A 21154-nucleotide genomic window follows, 5' to 3' on the forward strand; every position below is an offset into this window, starting at 1 on the left:
AGAATATAAATCTCTTAGCACAAATCTCATTACTTTAGATCAGGGGTGCACAACTCCGGTGCTCGAGGGCAGGTCGGCGTACGGTTTTGTTTTTTTTGTTCGAACCAACTGCCTTGTTTTTAATTTGCCGGCAGCTCTATAAAATTGCCCTGGTTCAAGCTTGTACTTCACAGAAAAATCATTAGGATACACTTGCAGTCTGCAACCGGTACTCAGACATGTCAGAATTATTTGACTCCATCGTATCCAAAGCAGAGTAAAAGTAGATTTCCTCAGTCTAAAGCCTGACCTTAACAAGCACAAGTTAAAGGGCAGAACTCACCCAAGATCAGTACACCGTACACTACCCTGTAAGGCTTTACAAATCCTGACACCATACTGAAACAATAGAAAGGGGAAAACTTATCAACTCAATCATATTACAGCCACAAATGCAATATGATATGCTCATAGAAAAATCAGGAAATACAGCCATGTTGAAGGGAACTTGTAAACTTCAATCCTTTCAGAAAAAAAATAACGGCTCACAAATCATGTTTGTTAGTTTCACAATGACGTTTTCCTCCACAATAAATCTGTTGGGCAACACTAAACCCTAAAGGAGACATCTAGCGGATATTCTTGGCACAGCAGCCAATTTCCATAGTCAATACGGACTTCCTGCACCACTTCACCGAATCATTCTGCAGGCACATGCACAGTAAAGTGACATTTACCTGAAACCTCGTCCTCGGCATCATTTAGAATCACTTCTGCGTGCTGCCACATTGGGGAGTGAGGGGATAGAACGTGTCGACATGCATAAAATCTCTACCAAGATCGGAGTGCAGCAAATTCTCAGACCAGATGATTAAATTATCCATAAAGCCCCCGTCAATTCTTTAAGAAACATTTAGTCCTGAATTTCCAGTTTATCAAAATTGCTTTCACAGCCACTCCCCAACCCCTAACTAGAACACCGGTTGTAGGCCCAAATAGTAGGCCTAAATTCTACCACAAGATGGTGACAAATCTCATGAGCTGAAAATGTAGTCAATTTCATGGATTACACCAAACTTAAATTTGCCCAACTTTTTGCCCAATTTCTGTCGGAAACCAACTCACCAACCACCTAAGGAACCTCAGATTAAGGGGACAGTAACCATTAACAATTGAATCCATTACACATACAAAAGAAATAGAACACAGAACCAATTACTTTGATTCTCTTTATTTTCTTAAAAAGTCAAATTTATATTCGGGTATAAGGGGAAAAAAAACAAAACAAAAAAAAAACAAGATCAATATTAACCATTGAGCTGGCACTGCAGGTTAAGAAAAGCGTCAAAATGGCAGCTCCTCAATAGCAGCTCTCCGTCAGCAGTGCCTTGTTAAACTGCCGCATAATTTCTTTTGTACAGTGGTGTCAAAATCGGGGAGGGGGAAATACTTAAATCTGGTTTAAAAATAAAGCAGGGCCTACTTCCTTTGGCAAAAAAAGGCAATTACATAAATGATAAAGTGCCTCTTAACACTTGAAGGCATACTCATAATCGCTCAAAACACCCAAGCTGACTCCAACTTGTTAGAAACCGTAATTTTGAGATTGAGGGTGCCAGGAGTTGTAATTCAAATGGAATGTTTTGGGGGGGGGGGGGGGGTGAGAGGCAGAAAAAGAAAAAGAAAATGCATCGGCCAGGGTCAATCAGTCAGGATTTCCAAATGCGAGTTCATAGTCATTGGGTTCAACCACTGATGCTATACGAGTGTAAACTTTATTAGCTTTAGAAAACAGGGAGTTAAAATCACTGGGATGACCAAGCCCTTAAATTACATCTAAATGTTACGGCAGAAAATATAGGAGGTAGAATAGAAAACAAAAAAAAAAAAAAAAAATAGAAAAAAAAAAATAGAAAGACAAGCACTTCTGTAACAAAACATTCTACTGCTCCTGCTGCTACTTTATTTTAAAACACACATATTCATTTCAGCCCTCAGTCCGCTTCTTCCTCTTCAGACTCGGACTCTGAAAAACAGGCAAACCGGTAATCAGCTCACCCACGTGTGCATTTCAGACCATCCTCAGTTCATACCTTTACCAACTACATCAATGTTCTACCAAAGAACTTGAGTTCCACACACTAACATAAAATTTAACAAATTATAATTTGACAACACAAGCACAAGTAAAGGCAAGCTACACATGGTGTCCAAGTAAACTATCCCAAGATAATTTATTAAGGTACTTTTCAAATCTGGCATACAAGAGAAATCAGTAACTTGGGTTTGGACAATTCTCAAAAGCATGAAATCTGACTGAAGAGCAGTCAGCAGAACCCTACAGCAGGACGGGTATGCGCGTTTAAACTCACCTTCTTCAGCGTTCTTCAGCCACTCTACGAACTTCTTCATCTGCTCGAGGAACACGCTCTTTCCCTTTGCCATGTGAGCTTCACTGTACCACTTCAGAATGGCCTCCTCACTCAAAACGTCCGCTGTGTCAGGAGAGGAGCGTTATTCAGGGGAACAAGGCAGAGCATCCCAGCCCAAAAACATCCAACACCAAATATTCATCCAGACAGACCTTTCCCAGCCAACTGGTCTTGCAGGGAAAAGATAGGTGGAAAATGTGTCTCTTCAAGGACAATGGTGAGTGCATTGAACCACATTGGACAAGAATATGTATGCATTTATAGCCTCTTCATATTTTACGGAAACAGAAGTACACCCTAATTGCAGCCACACTACAATTCAACTAGGAGAAGGGCTAAATGGCTCCAAACAAAAAACAGCCAATGGTTTTAGGCTCTCCAATGGTTTGGGCATTAATCAGTCACTACACCTAAAAAGGTCCTCTCCAAATAATAAACACTTTCTTTTTAAGTCAGTGTTAGCAAAGCACATTCTGTAATAGCAGTACTTTTATGAGTTATATTCTGGATAGATTTATTTTCTCAGAAAAAGGAGTGTATCCTTTCTGTACATTAGTTTCATGCAATAATTTTGACCTACAGTCCTTGCATTCAGGGTTCTTTAGGCCAAAGGTAACTTCACTCTGGAGCAGACATTTCAATGATGGAAGTTGAGCACATGCGCATTAAAATGATTAGCTGTAATTCTCAATGCAGAAACTTTAAAACCTGTCTTAAGTGACACTAGTCATGACAGGATCAACACACTCACTGGGGGCTTGAGAACATACCTTTGTAGAGAAGCACCACAATCTTCTGGAAAGCCTTCATGAAGTGGATGTTGTCATAGCAGTACTCTTGGATTTTGAGCAGGAGGGTGAGTTCTGAGAGGCCCTGGGAAGTGAAGGCCTTCAGGAGTGGGCTGTATTGCTGAGACAGAAAGTGGTAGAGTTAAATAAACTTCAGAGCCAGGCAGAAGATCACCAAGGGGGAAACCTCAGCCCTTTAACAAGGGAATCTTTCAGCGGTTAGTCAAAACCAAAATTAGAAATGCATTACAGAAATTAAGACCAATCATTAAAAGAACACATCCCCAAAAAAGATGCATATCAGAACATGCATATTTCTGTCAAGCAGAAATGGAAGATTTATAAAAATATATAATAAATAAAATGTCCGATTTGCAGCACTAGAGTAGAGTTCCTTAACCCCAAATCCAGTCTGAAATAGCTACTACTACAGTCAAAGTCACACAAATGCTTACCAGCAAAACTGAGAAAGCACTGAAACATGAGCAACTTCATAATTTACCTCCGGTACCATTTTTGAATATTTACAAATTCACATCAAGTGAAGCCAGGGGCCCAGCTCACCTTCAAATGTTTGATGGCTTGTTCGGTTACCAGTTCCTCTTTCTTATTCCACTCTACGGAACTCATCACGCTGGTCCACACAATGCCAATCATCGTCTGCTCTGAGATGCTGGTCTTCTTCATCTCCTCTTTCACATAGGCAATGATCTGCAGAGGGGAGGACAATCGACTTCAGCTTAACCAGTTTCCTAAACTCAACTTTATCAAAAGGTAGGTATATGTTTGGACGCCCAATTGCGGTAATGTTTCTTGAGTTCACTTGGCAATACTGGGTTCTGGTGATCCTCAGGGACTGCTGGCTTTTCCATTTCATTTCAATCGATTTAGATGCAGGAATGCAACCCATTTACAGTCAGTCGCTGCACCGAGTCTACTGTTGATCATAGCAGTATTCCACCAGACCCATTTCAGGACAACATAAGGGGATATGGAGTCAATCTGTGTATTAGCCAAGACCGATGAAGCGGAAAAGGAGCCTGGCTATACTGGCGGAAGGACTTTCAGGAAGGGCGCACACCCGCTGGGTGACGTTACGGTGACAGGGACGCACTCACGTCTTTAAACGGGTCCCCGCGGGACATCTGCTCCTGGAGCTCCTTCTGAAGCTCCTTGCGAGCACCGATGGACTGCTGGTTGCGGGCGAAGTCGGACAGCTCCTTAAGCCCGGCGTCCGTGAAGTACTTTGAGAAGTGCTCGCAGCTCCGCTTGTTGGCTGGGAACAGCTCCTGCAAGAGGACGGAAAGACGAGAGGAGCTCAGTGGAATAGTGCAGAAAGTAGTGTCCAGATTTCAAAATATTTATTTTGGCCCAAAAGTGAAATGACTGTCCTGATATGCAATTCATATCTGAAATGCCTAACAAATTTTCACAGCTTCTAGTAAGCAAACATGCATTTAATTCTGGAAAGTTACATTTAGTTGCCAACTGAAGCGATGTTAGAAGTGATGAGATCAATCCGAAATGAAAGCAGCAGTTACCATTAGCCTGTTGTCCATGCCGACTTTGCGTAGACTGGCAGCGACGGAGTTGATGTCCTTCTCGTTGATCCATGATTTGAACAGTTTCACAGCGAAGGCAGCAGAAACGCCTGGAAGAGGCAGAGGAAGAAAGGAAATGACTCTGCTTGCTAGTACATCTGGGTAATGGAAGAGACCTGAACTTCTTGTGTATGCTCTGAACAGGGCAGGTTCCAGGAAGACAAGGCACGGCGTTATACAAGCCTAGAGGCATTCAAAAAGAAAGCTTTAAAAATCCCAGGCGTGCTAGATGGAAGTTCATGCAAAGACTGGAACTGAATTTTTGTATAATGAACAGCCTGAAATGAAACTAAACCCAATCAAACGAAAGGCTGTCCCAGTATAAATGCTTTCCATTCAGACTTCCATATTCATGGCACAGCACAGGAGGGCTGAAGAATGACTACAGATCTACAACCAAGGGAGCAAAAACTGCTCGTATCCTTATACAATCAATTCTCTACACTACTGCTACAGCTTTTTAACCAGACCTACCAAATTTGGCAGTGGGATTGCATTGTATGCGCCTTTCGCATCAAGATGCCTTGAGACATTTAAGGATTCCATATTAAATTCCAGCTCTACATTGGAAGAGCAGTATTTAAGTGCAAGCATTTTCATCTTGTCTAGCTCAATGTTAGCTTAGAATTTCCCTTCCTCCATCCCCCCCCAAAGCCACCGAAAGAAGGTCACCTTCTTTGACAAGGTTCTCGTTGAAGAGACTGCTCAGAATGGAGGCAGATATGTTTCCATTGGCCAGGAGGATGCCTGTTAGCATCGCCAACTTGTTGCGCTCCGACTCAGTGAAACCCTTTAGAAACAGCAGCAACTATGTAAAGGAGAGAAAGACAGGTCATTAGCAGAATGAGCATTTACACTACAAATACACAGGGTCTGCAGGCATTTGCTCCTACCGTGTGCTACACCACCTGATTACACCAATTACTTTACCTGCTTGGTTAGTGAAATCAGGTGGAATAGTGTAGTTGAAGCAAATGTCTGCAGACACAGCGGCAAGCAGGACATGGAGTTGAGTAGCATCGAATTAAAGGTTAAACTTGAAATCATTGCAAGACACTACAAACATCCACTCAAATTGCCGTGCTGTGCTTGGTCAGAAAAAAAAATCTTTGCTTAGGTTAATATAGCTACCATTTTAATTTTACACTGGTCATTCAGGGGCTGAATATTTACTTAATTCAGATTAAGAATCTTGTTTTAGGTACTACAGCAGTGTGTCACTAGACTCAAACCTGCAACTTTAGTTAAGCAAAGTTCTCTAAACATTGCTACACGGTCATTTTATTCTTTCACTAATGCAGCGCCACTCAACTCCAGGCATTTGCTTCAAACCATGCACTACACCACCTGATGAGAAATTGGCATTACTTGAACGAAGCAGCTAAAACAATTGGTGAAATCAGGGGGTGTATTGCATATTCAGAGCAAATACTTGAAGACACGCCAGCCCGCAGGATTTGAGTAGCGCCGCACAAATGTATTTTATGGGTGCACTGTCTCAGTAAACGATGTAGTTGTATAACTGGATATACCATTAAGCAAGACCATTAACCAACATTTCACAGGGCATTCAGCAGTTTCACTAGATAGCCGACATTTACATTCTAAGCAAGAGGTTAAGCAATACAATTTCATAACTTAAGGGAACTGATGCTCAAGGTATAAATTAAATAAAACCCTCAGACCAACCTTCTTGATCTCCTCTTCGAACCCTTTCTCCAGGTACTTGTAACGCCTGATTAGTTTGTTAAAAACCTAGAAGGTTAAAAAAAAGTGAGTTCAGTTCAGTATTACCACTTCATACAGATCTGATGGACCAGAAACAATGGGAAAAGGACGAAGACAAATACAAAGCAGGAACCATTCAAGCCTATGTGCCTTGGAAAATATTTCTCATCTCTCAAGTTGGGTTTTAACAATGTCTTGAAAAGGCTTTCTACTAGACAGTGTTACCTATACCTCAAATCACAATCGTAAACAATTGCGAGAATCGACAGGTTGTAATAATTCTGCCAATTTCGTTCAAGAACAAAATGACAGATTTGATAGTTAAGCCAATTAGATGTCAGTAATATCACAGCTGTACAACTGCAGGGAATAAAATATAAACTTGTAGATATAACTTATGTAAAATCTGTGAGTGCCTGCAATTTGATGGCGGCACAGTCATTCGGAAAACACTCATTGGTCAAAGCTGGATTACACTCCACCATGTACATCATATTGACAAGCCTGCTTGTGGAGCTTGCAGTGCCTTCCATTTAACCCTCATGTTCAGAAATGGTAACTCAGCACATTATGAGAGATTCACAGTAGAGAAATCCTTTCAGAATATTGCGTATTAAACAAAGGTTTGACTATGGAATAAAGCATTTTATTTCTGCCAAATTCTGTCAAGGTTCTCGATCAATGAAAACAAAGCAGCATGCATTCCGGAACAGACAGCTGTCGCTTAACTGTTTTTTGTGATTCAATGGGGCATACGTCTGGGATTTTGAACTAATAGGAAGGTCTTACTAATGGAAGCCTACCTGAGCGTACGCTTGCATGGTCTCCAGGTCCTCTTGTGCAGTGAAGAGACAGAACTCCGTCCGGGTCATGTCATCAGACAGAGTACCACCTGGGGCTACAAGAACCAAAAACTCTCTTTAGACTTGAGACTGGAAGTCTGAAAAAGGGGGTAAAGAAATTCATGGATGAGGGGTCCTGCTCACCCAGCATTCCGCCAGCCACCAGGATGTCGAAGAGAGTCTCTGCATAGCGACGGTAGTCAAGCTTGGCGCCAGAGGCATCAAGGAACTTTGCTACTGCTTCCAAATCAGAGCCAGTTTGATTCAGACCTTGAACAATACTTTCCTGAAACTGAGTAGGGTCAAATCTCTCCTTTTCATCTGGAGAAGAAAGATTTACAGGACAAAAAATGAACATTCAAAAAACAGAAAAATTGAAAAGAATGCAACTGGATAAAATTAAATGCAATATAACGAAAAGAAAATTCATAAAGTGCATAACTTACCTCTTTTCCTAGTTTTAAAACGCTGGCCGGTTAGCGTTGGCTTTTGCTGCTTTTGATTATTCATAAAAGACACCCTGTGAACAAACACCATACATTAAAATGGTACAGCATATTGGATATTGAGTGACTGGTTCGAGAGATTCTCCTGAAAGATACCAGACAAACTCCATATCACAAGTCGCAAGCTAGTGTGCAACTTTAAAGTAGCATCGACTTGCTGCCATTAAGCAGGGCGTGCTCTTTGGACTACGTTTCCCAGAAAACCATCGCTTCCGGTCGGTCACGTTCATCCACTTACGGGAAAGAAATTAAAAATAAAATCTTAGCTATGAATGTAATCGGTGTTAAAAATGGCAGCAGTTTAGTGAATCTAGATAATCCTCATCCAAATCATTGGAAAAACCGGGAAATAATATTCTAACCAAGAAATCATTTGAGAACAGAGGCCGACCCTCAGACTTAGGCGATCTCTCGCTCCAACTGCGCAGGCCCAAAGGAGGTCGACTCACGGCATTGTCTCGACACGTTTCGCTGTAATAGGGTTTTTGGTTCGGTTAATAAAACTGAAAACGTAGTGGATAAGTCACAAAATCAAATGTCACAAAACCACGCATTTACGAAATCGATGTCGTCTACCATGGCATCCGAGTCCAATCCAAACTTCAACAGGTACCCACTCAGAAAAAAATATATATAAAAAATGAAAAATCTAGCTAGCGTCATCCAATTTCGCTAGATTTCATAACGTTAGATTGGCCAATTTAGCACAAAATGGTCACCACTGCCAGGGATTTAAATGACATAACTACTCAACGTAACTCGGTTAACTCCAGGGGTCCGAGTTAGCCACCAAGCTAGCGGACTGCTTCAGTATTGTCCTGGTCAGCATGCCAACTCCTCAAACCAGATCAGCCCGGAAAAACAGGCCAGTCACCATATTCTAGCTACCCCGCATAAGTCAAAACCCGAAGACACAAATTGACACAAAGTTACTTAGCCAATTTGCTAACGTACAATAATAACTAGCTAAACAGCTAGCGGTACTTAGGCCCATAATTACCAGGGTAACTGGTAGTATTAGCACACGCGAACGTAAAAAAAGCCTAAAATATTAACGTGAAACATGTGGTAATTCGATTGGCCTACTATATACATGCATTATACACCGAATAATAATAAAACAACGTTTGAAACGACAGTGCCCCGTCTACCAGTCACACTACCGGCTTTTAAAATGCCTCGTTGGCTTACAATTAGGCCACAAAGTTAGCTAGCAAGTCAGCCACACATTTCCACTGGGTTGGCTGGGTGGCTACAGACCTGCCACGGGGACTGACACGACAACGAAGTAAAACTCTGAACAAAAATTAGCCATCTAATGTAAATCAGCAAAAGCCAAATGCAAGAAAATAACAAGCGACTCACCGAAATTAATTCAGAGCAAAAACAGTTAGAGAACCGAGAATGACTGCGACACGATCCTAAACCTCTGCTCCAACAAAAAAAACTCACCTACAAATAAAATATTACAAAGTGCGGCGGCGCCAGCCTGATAAAATGTGGAACCTTACACTTTGAAGGGGGAATCACGGGTCAAAGGAAGACACAAGATTACATTTAATATCATTAATTGTAATCTGCAAATAAACACACATAAAGAGTACATATATTTAATTAAATTAAACCTTACCATATGTGAATAAAACGCGTAGGATGTTTTTTTTTAATCAAATAATGTAATTAAACCCCCCCTCCTTTTCCCCATAGTTGCCACGTCCTCAACTGGACCTGTTTGGCTGATGCCATTGTTCGTGCAGTGCAGTGTATTGTTGAGTTTCAATATGCAACTGTGTTGTGTTGTAGGTACTTAAATCACATTAGTTGGGTTATTTTAATTTTTTCACAATTTATAACTGCTTTACATTTATATCATACCAGAGTTACTCTTTGGATTTTGGAATATAAATAAGCATGATAACTTGGAACCACCACCCCCCCGATGGTTAATTTCCTCCAAGTGTGAGGCAGACACATACTCACACGGGCTTTATCAGTAAAAATGTTAGAATTCATAAACATTCCTCCATGTTTCAAGTTTTTGGACCCAATAGCTATCCCCGTTCAATCGGAATAGTTAGCTAACTACTGCCTGCAGAAATGTGCTTTCTAACCCATCTTTTCAGCCGCTATTATAGAGTCGAGAATGTAGACGACTGAAAACGATATTTATTTACTTACTTTCTGTCAAGGAGATCATTGAGACGGCGGTTAGGCTAGCCTATATCATCCTTTAACTCGCGGATTTGACATATTACACAGTTTTGCTAATTTTTGTGTTATTCTTCTTTTTTAAATTATTATTTGTCAAGAAGGTTACACAACAGAGGCTATGAGTTGCCACGGGATCAAATAAAGATCTTGAAAATGAAATGTGTTAATTGATTGTCAACTATGGAAATGAAGGTGGTCAGAACTATTTCAATGTTAATCACGAAAAAAATCGCTGCGTTTTATATTTAGCACTTTTCTAGAGCATGATGTATTTCCAACATGTCGAATGTGTCCTCTTTGGGACTACATAGGTTCTTCTATCACCCAACGTCTTTTAACTAGTGTGAGTCATTAATAGATGTCTTGCTCACGGACATTTCAACACACCCAGGGTGGGATTGAACCGGCAACCTTCCAACTAGCAACCAACTTCACCGCCTGAACCAATGTCGCCCCCATATATAGTCCACAGTATGTGCATATATGGGCCTATACATAATTATTGACATTTGTCCAACAGTAATTGACCAATTAAACAAAGTCATGGCCAACTACCGTGCATTCACAGACACCCAACGATAGCGTCACCCACAAATCACTTTGATTATCTCTAGGAATATGATGGAGAGCCGGCTGATGTTAGCGTTAGGGCTGATCAATTTCATTTCCTGTATTTTGAGGCGTTCAGCAAATGCAAACATTTCACTTAGAACTTTTTTTCTTTAGCGATTCATTTCCTTGATAGCTCATTATAAATATGCATTAAAAATAAAACCCTTGGCTGAGAAATTTGCTGAAGCAATCTTTTTGGCCCACTAGCTGTTTAACTAGCTTTCCACATTTCTTATAGGCCTACACGGATGCCATCTTCTGGCAAAAAGTTTTTTTTTTTCTTTCCTTGGTTGAACTTGAAGTAGCCAGCATGCATAACGATGCATGATTTAAAAGTATAGTTAGTGTCATTTGTTTCCATTTCAACAATAATTATGCTGTCTGAAACGCATTTTTTCAGTCAAATCTTAAGGAGACACCAACTGTCTGCCATCAACACGACAACTTATTTGCATATTAAATTACCTCTCCTAGCGAGATTGTATGTTCTCTCATGGGTAACGTTAATGAGAAACATCACATATCAGCCAGTCAGTTAGCTAGCCAGCTAGCAAGGTATAGGCCTAACTCCTTTTAAAAGCCTAACTATAGGCTAGCGAGCTAGTTAAGTAGCTGCCATGAACACTGTCACTGCCTTTTTTGTCTTGTAGCTAGGAGCTAGCTGGCTAGCCAAGTGAACTCACTTTGTAGGTGTTCATGACTAGCCTAATATTATTAAACTAACATAGCTACCTGGCGATTTAGCTAAAAGTTTTCTGTTCATGTACACCAAGCTAGCTGGCCCTTTTTGGGCCCCTAGTTTTTCTGTATCCGACACTTTTTCACAAATTGAGAAAAAAAAAAGTGTTGCATAATGTGTAATAATAATAATAAATAATAAAATAATAAAATTTTGGACAGAGAGTGACTGGCTGCTGTGTAATCTAGTGATGACCTGCATGCAGTAATGGTGCAAAACATGGTATCATAACGTTTATAACGTTTTTCCATTTAGAATGTTCACTTAGCCACAGTCAAGTTAGCATTGTGTTTCACCTATGGGTCAAACATTTTTTTTATTTTGAGGTTCTAAAAATTCAAATTGAATAAAAAGGGTATCTATAACACATAAATGGCACAATGTACAGTAGCAACACTAAAATTGGTGGCTGGCGAGCCTGTTGCTATTGCTCTAGCAAAATAGTATTGAGATTGGTTTTAAAACGGGTGACATAATTTGCTGTTGAATGGAAGTGCCAACCAACACTACCACGCTCACTATAATATACTAATACTATATCGCTTCTTCTGTTAAACTATTTGCCAATATATAGTGCCCATTGCCTTCCCGATCTCCTCTATAATTGCATATTTGTCACATGGTTTCAGCACTTTAGACAAAATGTAGCTTAATATTAGACAAAGGGAGTCTGAGTAAGTATAAAACAATAAAAATATATATTGTTTAATTTATTTAATGGAAAATAGGTATCAAACACCAATGTCACCCCTGCAAAAAAGCAACTGCCCCTTTAATCTTAATAACTAATTTCACCACCTTTCGCAGCAATACTTGCAACCAAACACTTCCTATATATTGTATTTTTGGAGACTTTAGGATGCAGCCATCTTCTGCAATTCTTCAACTGTGATCCCTGGAGACACGTTTGCCTCTCAAACCATCCTCACCTTGAATGGGGCAAAGTACACTTGCATCCTTTTCCATGCAGGTTCATCATGAATTCCCAACTGACTTGTTATGTTCACTCAAACCCGGTTTTCCAAATTAATTACTGATTTTCTTAACCTGCTTCGTGGAACAGCCCCCTGGTCCCTCTCCTTCAAGGGAATAAACAAGCTGTTTTTGAACATCAAGTGGGCCATTACTTCCTCATTTCATTCAGTGTTAAAATAATGTCAGTTGGGAGGGAATTTAGAAGCACAACTTCTAGACCCTGCCTGTGAGCCAGTGAGAAGACGATATGCTTGTCAAGTTGTCCTCCAATACATTTTTTGTGATGCTTCTTCAGTGAAACCAATTGACAAGCTCCAATTGACATGCTTCTCACATGTGATGATAACCCAGTGTTACTGTAGAAAGGTCCCAGGAATAAAGCTGTGCAAAGCCTTGATTGTCATTAGTCTGAGTCTTTTTCCCCGTAATGTCCTCTCCCATCAAGTGCAGTGAGCTGATTTTCTTCATAAATGGGAAGAAGGTAAGGATCTTTCCTCATTTTCTAGGTTATGGCATTCAGTGCAAAATTCAGGTTCATGCTAAACACAATGGTATGGGCTATGTCAGATCCCTTAAGCCCTATTGCAGGGCGGATCCTAGATCTAGATTTTCTTCCAAATGTGTGGATGAATTTGTGATCTGAAATCTTGGTGTGTACATTACATGTGCTATTGCTATTGTTTTCATGTGTGTTTGGGAGTACAGTATTTGATAGTGATTTATTTTCACATGACAGGAACTGTTCGCTCCAAGCTGTCTTTCTACGGTGCTTTCTAGTTATAATATTCCAACAACAAATTACAGTACAAAAATAAAGTACATTAATGCAACATAATCCTCTAGCTTCTGTGACAACATGCCAAGGGCTCTTTGTGGTATGGACAGGTTTTACTCTCAATAATTAAATAATTCATATTTTATGTGTAATTAAAAATGAATAATTTATGGTTTCTAGATTCAAAGCAAAGGTTTAGATCTGTCACTCTTCTAGATACTCCAACAAGTAGTGGATTGGTAGTCACTTACTATTTAAAATGAAGGGAAGAAGGACAACAAATAATCAATGGATGCAATACAAAAAAGAAAAACACAAACAGATATGAGTTTCTATCCATTTATAATGCTCTGATTTGTTGCCAGGGAAACCACGGTTTCCTATGAAGCATTATGTGAGTTCTGCAGCTTGAATGTTCTGTAATCAGTCTTATGAATGGTCTAATTTTCATGTCACTAGATTGTCTATTTCACTGACAACTGTGGGATTTATTTTTCCCATACCTTAAAACAACTGTAAAATATCATGGCTTCAGGGGAATGCATGAAGAGCATTCCACAGGGCAGATAGTTGACCTTCTCCAGCAATGGCTTCTTCATGGCCACAGTGCTTTTGCACACAGCAGTCAGCTGATCACTTTTCTACACTTCTTCTGTGTAGACCTGCATTCGTCCAACAGCCCTGATTTGACTGTTGATTTCACACATCATGCTCCGAATTGGACACAGACACAATTTTGACGTTCCTCCCGCCATATTGAATATGACATAATGCCCCCACACACCCACCCACCCATATTTAATGTCGCCTGATGTGCACATGCCTGTGGTTATGGTCCCCTTGAACAAAGAGTCTGTTTAAATGTTGGAAATAACATACTCCACAGACACAACCAGGCCCAGAAGACAGTTGTCAGTTCAGCTCTTTTTTCAAGAAGGCAGAGAGACAGAGAGTCTTCATTTCAAGTGTTTTATTCAAATGCATGAGGAGATATATTCTCCTTGTGCCAAGCCAAATTCTCCTTGTCTTGTTTCCTGTTTAAGTCTAAGACCCATAAAACACAGATGATAAGGTCTCAACTCATACCCTGGGAACTCAAAAAACTTTATATAAATTTGTGATAATTTTAAATGGAAGTGCAGACTCTTAGTAGCACATTCATTTTGGCACACCAAACAAATGTGTTGTGGCATCAACTGCCTATGCTCATTAAAATATATATTTTAGATTTATTTAAGATTTATTTTAAACAGTGAAACTCCTTTGTGGCCAAAAAACTATTTTGATTGTTCTTGAAAGAATATGTAAAGAAATATTACAGGGTGATATTTCAATAATTAAACTTCTTAATGATGACGAAAGGATACATTCACATGAATGGCCCATTAGCAATTAATGGGTGACAGCAAATAGCAGAATATAAATTGACTTCAAACACTGCAATACAAATATGGTACAAGCTAAATGGAGTCAATCTCTCATACAGTAACACAGCAGACTATGAGTAAATGAGATAGCTCATGGAGGCAGTGGAATGCAGAATGCTGGACTAATTCTATAACCGATCGGGAGAATAATTTTCCTGTGGAAAATTATTGCAGACATGATCTTCGATGCTTCCCCTTTACTTTACAGTCAGTCCATAGCTGCATGACACCAGCTGCACAGCTGTGAATGTGGACTCTCTGGAAGGGCCTAGATCTATTTTTAGCACATTATGCAACAATCTGCAGTTAAACGTGTATACCTAACTAGACCATGAAATGAATTTTTCATTTTTCATGGGAAAGGTCAACAAATATTTAAAAGTTAACCGCTGGGAAAATGTTTGGATTGGACTTATTAAGCACATACCAGGTTGTTGGCCTTACAAAACTGATTTACATTTGCTATCTATGTCCAACTAAAGACTTTCCCTGGGTTTTATTGGTATTAAGTGCTGAATGTTTTTGCCTTGCAGACCACGGAAAAGAATGCAGACCCTGAGGAAATGCTACTTAACTACCTCAGGAAGAAAGGTATTTACCAATAAACATAAAATTGCTCTGTCAGCAGGGTTGGGATTTATTTCACTAATTCAGTTCCAGTTAATTCCCACTCCCATTAAATTCAGTCAATTCGATTATTTTTTTTAATTTGCAAGTTTTTGTTCCCATTCCATCACAGTTCTCAGTTCCCTTAGTTAATTTCCCTTCAATCCCACAACCCAATTAATTGAATTCTGAGGCCTTTTGGAATCAATACAGATATTTGATATGATCAAAAATATTTAATGTTTGTTAGTTATGTCAGCTGAAAAAAACTGTGTATTCAATAAAATAATATAAGTGATGAGATGAAAATAAGTGATGAAAATGTATTAATGGTAATCGTATGACAAACACCAGACAGACAGCAGGGCATTTTCATACTGTATCTTTGTACACTGCTTCACAGCTGTAACTGTATCTGCTGCTGCATTCACATACAATTAAATGTATGTGTCTAGTGTGGGGCCAGGTTGGCCATCAGGCCACATAAGTGAAAGAAACCTCATTAAACTGATTGGTTACAATTGAGGACTGTGAACCTTGAGACTTGTGTAAACATATATCTTTGAGTTACTGCAGACAAGAGATCATAAGACTTTTTATCAGGGCGTGATGAATAACGTTATGCCACATTCGAGCTGGGCGGCCTTGGCCCGTTCATATAAATGTTGGGAAACCGGTTCCTGCTGGAAATTGATTATTGACAAGTTAATACTCACTAATCCTTGCAGAATTGTGCACTTGGAGTGCATTGTGCTTTGAGGTGGGGTGCCTGCATTCTCACTCTGAATAGAAGCAAGAGGCAGGGCTGCTGGTTGGCTGGCCCTTTTAGGTACAGTTCTAGTGTATGGATGGGCCCCATGGTCTAGCATCTGATATGACATTGTTCTAGTGCATGGATAGGCCCCATGGTCTAGAACCTGATAGGACATTGTTCTAGTGCATGGATAGGCCCCACGGTCTAGCATCTGATAGGACATTGTTCTAGTGCATGGTTGGGCCCCACTGTCTAGAATCTGATAGGACATTGTTCCAGTGCATGGTTGGGCCCCACAGTTTAGTGTCTGATAGGACATTTTTCTAGTGCATGGATAGGTCCCATAGTCTAGCATTTGATAGGACATTGTTCTAGTGCATGGTTTGGCCCCACTGTCTAGCTTCTGATAGGAATCTTTTTTTGTGGGGCATGGATGGGCCCCACTGTCTAGAATCTGATAGGACATTGTTCCAGTGCATGGTTGGGCCCCACAGTTTAGTGTCTGATAGGACATTTTTCTAGTGCATGGATAGGTCCCACAGTCTAGCATTTGATAGGACATTGTTCTAGTGCATGGTTTGGCCCCACTGTCTAGCTTCTGATAGGAATCTTTTTTTGTGGGGCATGGATGGGCCCCACTGTCTAGTATCTGATATGACATTGTCCTATTACATAGATAGGCCCCACGGTTTAGTATCTGATATGACATTGTTCTAGTGCATGGATGTGCCCCACATTCTAGCATCTGATAGGACATTGTTCTAGTGCATGGATAGGCCCCAAGGTCTAGTATCTGATATTACATTATTCTAGTGCATCAATAGGCCCTACAGTCTGGTATCTTATAAGGCACTGTTCTATTGGATGGATGGGCCTTACAGTCTGGGGTTTGTTAAGGTACTGTTCAGGTGCATGGAATTGCACCCCATGGTCTAATATCTCTTAAGACATTGTTCTAGTGCATGGATGGGCCCTATAATCTGATACCTGCTAAGACATTACTCTAGTACATGGATGGGCCCCATGTTCTGGTATCAGTTAAAGCACTGTTCTAGTACGTGGATAGGCCCCATGTGTTAGTATTTAAGCTGAACCGTGTCAGTGCTGACTGTGGCTGGCAGCCCCACAGGCCAACATCTTGATTGGTCCAGGGAGGATTTAAACTGGCCAATATGATAGCATCTCATCTCACTTTGTACCTGCCCCCTCCACCAGTCAGCTGGGTAGCTGCTAGTCTACCTGTTAAGCTGCACATGATGCATCTTCCTTCAACCAACGTCTGTGGTAGCCTGACTTGCAAACTGCCATACAATAAGAAGCAGATGGTGATATCACTTGCTCCGGAGGAGAGTGTGTGTTTGTCTGCACTCTCCGAGTTCGACAGCGATAGTGAGGTTGTGGGAATGTGCTCTGAAGAATATGTTTGGGCATTCAAAATAGGGAGTGAAAGGGGAATATAATTAAATGTTTTAATAAGTTGTGATTCTGATGCATGTTGATGTTTGCAGTGAGCCTCAGTGGTACTAAGTACGGCTGTGGAAGTGGCGGCTGTGGAGCCTGCACTGTCATGGTGTCTCGGTACGATCCAATCCAGCACACGGTTCTGTATCCTTCTCCTCGGCAATGTTATTTGTGGTGTTAATGCTGTGTTACTTTCAGTCCCCACCACTGAAAACTGCTGCTAATGTTTATGGTTAAAGTTAAACACTTTCTCTGTGAGAATTAAACAATCACTGTGTAAGGTGTTTTCGAGAAATGGGTACAGAGACAGGGACTTCCTTAACCGAGAGTCCAAGGCACTTTTCAGTAAACGCCTGCCTCCTGCCTATCTGCTCCTTGCACGGGGCGGCTGTGGTGACGGTGGAGGGGATTGGCAGCACCAAGACCAAGCTCCATCCCGTACAGGTGAGGTGGGTTAGAGTGGGGAAGTGTTGTGGGCATAGGTTTTTACCTCGTACAGGTGAGGTGGATTAGTATAGTGTTACGAAACGGAAACCCAACAATGTAACAAAGAAGATTATTCAAATGGCGATTCCGATGAGATGACGACGTCCAGCCGTTATATAGTCGTGCATCTTTTAATCCCACGTCGCGCCGCGATCCCTCGTCTCCGGGCGACGTAAAGGCATCCTGGTCTCCGCAGCATCTGCATGGCCAGGTGGTTCCTCCGCGACGGTCGTCATGGGCATCCACCAAGGCAGGTCACCCGGCAACAGGATGCACTCCTACCTGTATAGGGAAAAACCAGCATCCCTAGATCTAACCTTATAATACACTGGGATGTAACAATAGGTACAACTTTACTTTGTAAAGTGAAGTGGCTTCATGTGGGGTTTGTACTTTTTCAGAGTATCCCATTTACACCAGACAAGCCCAGTAAAGCATAGAAAAAATATTTGAATCCGAAGCAATTACGAATATGACCCAGGTCTGCTCTTCACCCTGCCCAGGTGAGGTTGGTTAATGTAGGGGTCTGGGCATAGCTCTGTACCTTGTACAGGTGGGGTAAGCTAATGCGTGGTCATGGGTAAGGGCTCCTCACCCCACCAGCCACTCTTCAGCCGGGACTGAAGCATGTGTGTCTCTGCAGGAACGCATAGCCAAGGCCCATGGGTCTCAGTGTGGGTTCTGCACCCCAGGGATGGTGATGTCCATGTACACCCTGCTGAGGAACAAGCCTCAGCCCACCCTGGAGGACATCCGAGAAGCACTGGGGGGTACGTGACGTGCCACCCCTTCACCCACCGACGACGAGCACCAGAGCAGTCCGGTCATAGAACCTTACATTGGATTACATTCATTTAGCAGCTGCTGTTAGAGGGAGCAATTTATAGAACGCATGCGTTAGATGAAATGTGAGCAGCAGTATAACAGAAAAGGATACTACAGGGTCAGTAACAGGGTATAAGGGAATGCTTCAATCAGCTGTACTGTTAAAACAGTGACACATTCACCTAATGTCCCAGCACATCGTACTGAGATTATACAGCAAAAAAAGGGCTCAAAAAAGCCCTTTAAATAGCATGGCGTGCCCAGAGAACTTTAATCCCCCCACTTAACAGTCCTTAAGCCTCAAACGAATGTTAAGAACTATACAGCGGAATTAACATAATATGATATCAAGTGAAGGTCCAGACATTATATGATCCTTGCAAATGGTTTACTACAACCTCTAGCCTAGCTGCCAGTGGTTTCCATCTCATATATTATTGGAGTAATTTCCTGTACTCTGAAATGGTGTCAACTTCACTATCAGTCTGGGAAGGGTGCCCAAATACGTGCATCTGCAGTAAGATTGTGGGAATTCCCATCTCCTCCTCTTGTTCCCCAAGGGAACCTTTGCCGATGTACTGGTTACCGGCCAATCGTTGATGGATTCAAGACATTCTGTGCTGTAAGTGATCTGACATTTTATTATATAATACTGATGTAAACCACATGTCTCTTCAAGTGATTATGCTGTATGTACTGTATCTACAGTATTCTGGTGTATAAGACCCCCCACCCTGCATGTTCCTCCCACAGGCCTCACAGTGCTGCCAGAATGGACAGGGCGGAAACAACTGCTGTGTGGAGAATGGTTCCACACATCAGGAAGAGGAAACTGACGTAAGTCACTCTTTTCCAAATGTCTGAAGCTCTAAAGTGTATCTATGATCTTGGGTTAAATTACAGATTTTCCCAAATACAGCCCTCAAAAGGCAAAGGGGTTGTGGAAGCATGTTGGTGATCAGTGGTTGCATAAATCAAGTACTGTCTTGGCATGGGTCCTTTGCATTGCCATTTCCCCTTATCTAATGAAAATATGTCATGTCCTTGTGAGCTCCTTTGGTACTGTACTGTAATCAGGCATCTCGTACCCCTGGTAGATATCAGACAAGCTGTTCAGAATGGACAATGTCTTGCCCCTCGACCCTTCCCAGGACCTCATCTTTCCCCCAGAGCTGATGGTGAGTGATATTCTGGAAGTTTCCAACTGTGAGAGTTATCTGAATGCCAGCTTTGCCTTGGAGAAAGAGTCACAAATGCCAAAGATACCCCTCCCCCACAGAGAAAACCTGCCTATCTCTCTTTGTCAGCTTATGGCGCAGAAGCAAGATGGAGGTCGCCTGTGTTTCCAAAGCAACAGGGTCACCTGGATCTCACCCAGGGACCTTACTGACCTATTGGAACTCAAAGCAGCACACCCAGACGCACCTCTGGTGGTGGGAAACACAACTGTGGGTGGGTGAACAGTCGAGAAAATTTGTCCCAGCAGGTTTGGAATCACAGTTGTCTTGGCAAGGCAATTTAATCTTTGCACTGTTTAAAAAAAACAAAAACATAAGACACTATGGTTCACCTGTCATTTTGACACTTTACACCCACATTTAGAACCTGCATTTACAGACAAAATAGTTTAAATTGATAATTTATATGATTTCATAACTCAATTGTGATTCATACTTCTGCCAGTTCTTTGTCCTGGTGAAATTCCCAAAACTGACATTCTCAGTCTGGCCACTTTATAATCCCCCAGTTTAATTCCCAAAATAATGTACTCCTGCTCCATCTAAACTAGTGTGTGGGGGCATTATGGTGGAAAATGGCTACCATACCATAATCCAGGTGGGTGTTTCATATATTCATTTGTGGTGGCTGAGACCTGTGTAAAATGCAGTATGTTAATACATTTGCTTTGATATCATGTCTGTACCCAAGGGCCCAATGTGATGCTGAAAGGTGCCTATCACCCAGTTGTCATCTCGCCTGGACAAGTTTTGGAGCTGCGTGCAGTTAAGAGGGGAAAGCATGGTAGGTTTCATGTGTCATGTTATTTATATCATGGAATATGAGCGATCCAGACTGGATACTCAGGTGTTGCTTTTCATGCCCCTTGTCAGATATAGTTAGTTAATATTCTAAAAACAGTCTTATTAAAGCCAAAGATTTTACATTTAATAACAGGGCAGTGTTTCTTCTACTTAGCCCACTAAAATAATTGTTTGTGAAAGATGAAGAAATGAAAAACCTGAATTGATTCAGAAAATATCAATCTGTATAAATGGATTGTATACACAAAGCTATTCTGTGTGACCTACTGCAGAGGATAATCTGTTGAGCGAAAGGATAATAAAAATATATAATACAATTATATAATAAAATAATAAAATGAACATTGTGTGCTGGCAACACTTCT

At 41.1% G+C, this 21154-nt stretch overlaps 2 protein-coding genes across 3 annotated transcripts in view; one reads left to right on the top strand and one right to left on the bottom strand.

The window, feature by feature from the left end:
• Window positions 1-1194: 1194 nt before the first annotated feature.
• On the bottom strand, window positions 1195-9355 carry bzw1a (basic leucine zipper and W2 domains 1a). 2 transcript variants are annotated; one of them, XM_061236390.1, is made up of 12 exons: window positions 9242-9355; window positions 7817-7890; window positions 7515-7691; window positions 7332-7426; window positions 6490-6555; window positions 5473-5608; window positions 4741-4850; window positions 4318-4488; window positions 3764-3910; window positions 3182-3320; window positions 2352-2474; window positions 1195-2005 (listed from the first exon to the last, which is right to left on the bottom strand). In XM_061236390.1, the coding sequence occupies exons 2-12, from the start codon at window positions 7878-7880 to the stop codon at window positions 1974-1976; spliced, it is 1260 nt and encodes a 419-aa protein (XP_061092374.1). In that variant the 5' UTR covers window positions 7881-7890; window positions 9242-9355; the 3' UTR covers window positions 1195-1973. The 2 variants fall into 2 exon arrangements, with proteins under 2 accessions (XP_061092374.1, XP_061092375.1); XM_061236391.1 differs by lacking the exons at window positions 7817-7890; window positions 9242-9355 and having other exon boundaries at window positions 7421-7426; window positions 7515-7592.
• A 3485-nt stretch (window positions 9356-12840) lies between these two features.
• Window positions 12841-21154, top strand: part of aox5 (aldehyde oxidase 5) — a 31211-nt gene continuing 22897 nt past the window's right edge. Inside the window, exons 1-10 of the mRNA XM_061235199.1 lie at window positions 12841-12894; window positions 15149-15206; window positions 17484-17580; window positions 17772-17880; window positions 18566-18692; window positions 19308-19369; window positions 19501-19584; window positions 19845-19925; window positions 20055-20199; window positions 20677-20769. Of these exons, the coding sequence (XP_061091183.1) occupies window positions 12841-12894; window positions 15149-15206; window positions 17484-17580; window positions 17772-17880; window positions 18566-18692; window positions 19308-19369; window positions 19501-19584; window positions 19845-19925; window positions 20055-20199; window positions 20677-20769 (910 nt within the window). The remainder of the gene's footprint in view (window positions 12895-15148; window positions 15207-17483; window positions 17581-17771; window positions 17881-18565; window positions 18693-19307; window positions 19370-19500; window positions 19585-19844; window positions 19926-20054; window positions 20200-20676; window positions 20770-21154) is intronic.

This window comes from Conger conger, chromosome 3 (assembly GCF_963514075.1).
Source record: "Conger conger chromosome 3, fConCon1.1, whole genome shotgun sequence".
NCBI classification, from domain to species: Eukaryota; Metazoa; Chordata; class Actinopteri; order Anguilliformes; family Congridae; genus Conger; species Conger conger.

What these genes read in the sequence shown, in the direction of transcription:
- bzw1a (XM_061236390.1), bottom strand. Translation starts at nt 7,880, where the DNA reads ATGAATAATCAAAAGCAGCAAAAGCCAACGCTAACCGGCCAGCGTTTT. An exon ending in CGAGAACCTTGTCAAAGAAG is followed by an intron (nt 4,851 to 5,472) that starts GTGACCTTCTTT and finishes TGCCTCTTCCAG; the next exon opens with GCGTTTCTGCTGCCTTCGCT. An exon ending in GCATGGACAACAGGCTAATG is followed by an intron (nt 4,489 to 4,740) that starts GTAACTGCTGCT and finishes GTCCTCTTGCAG; the next exon opens with GAGCTGTTCCCAGCCAACAA.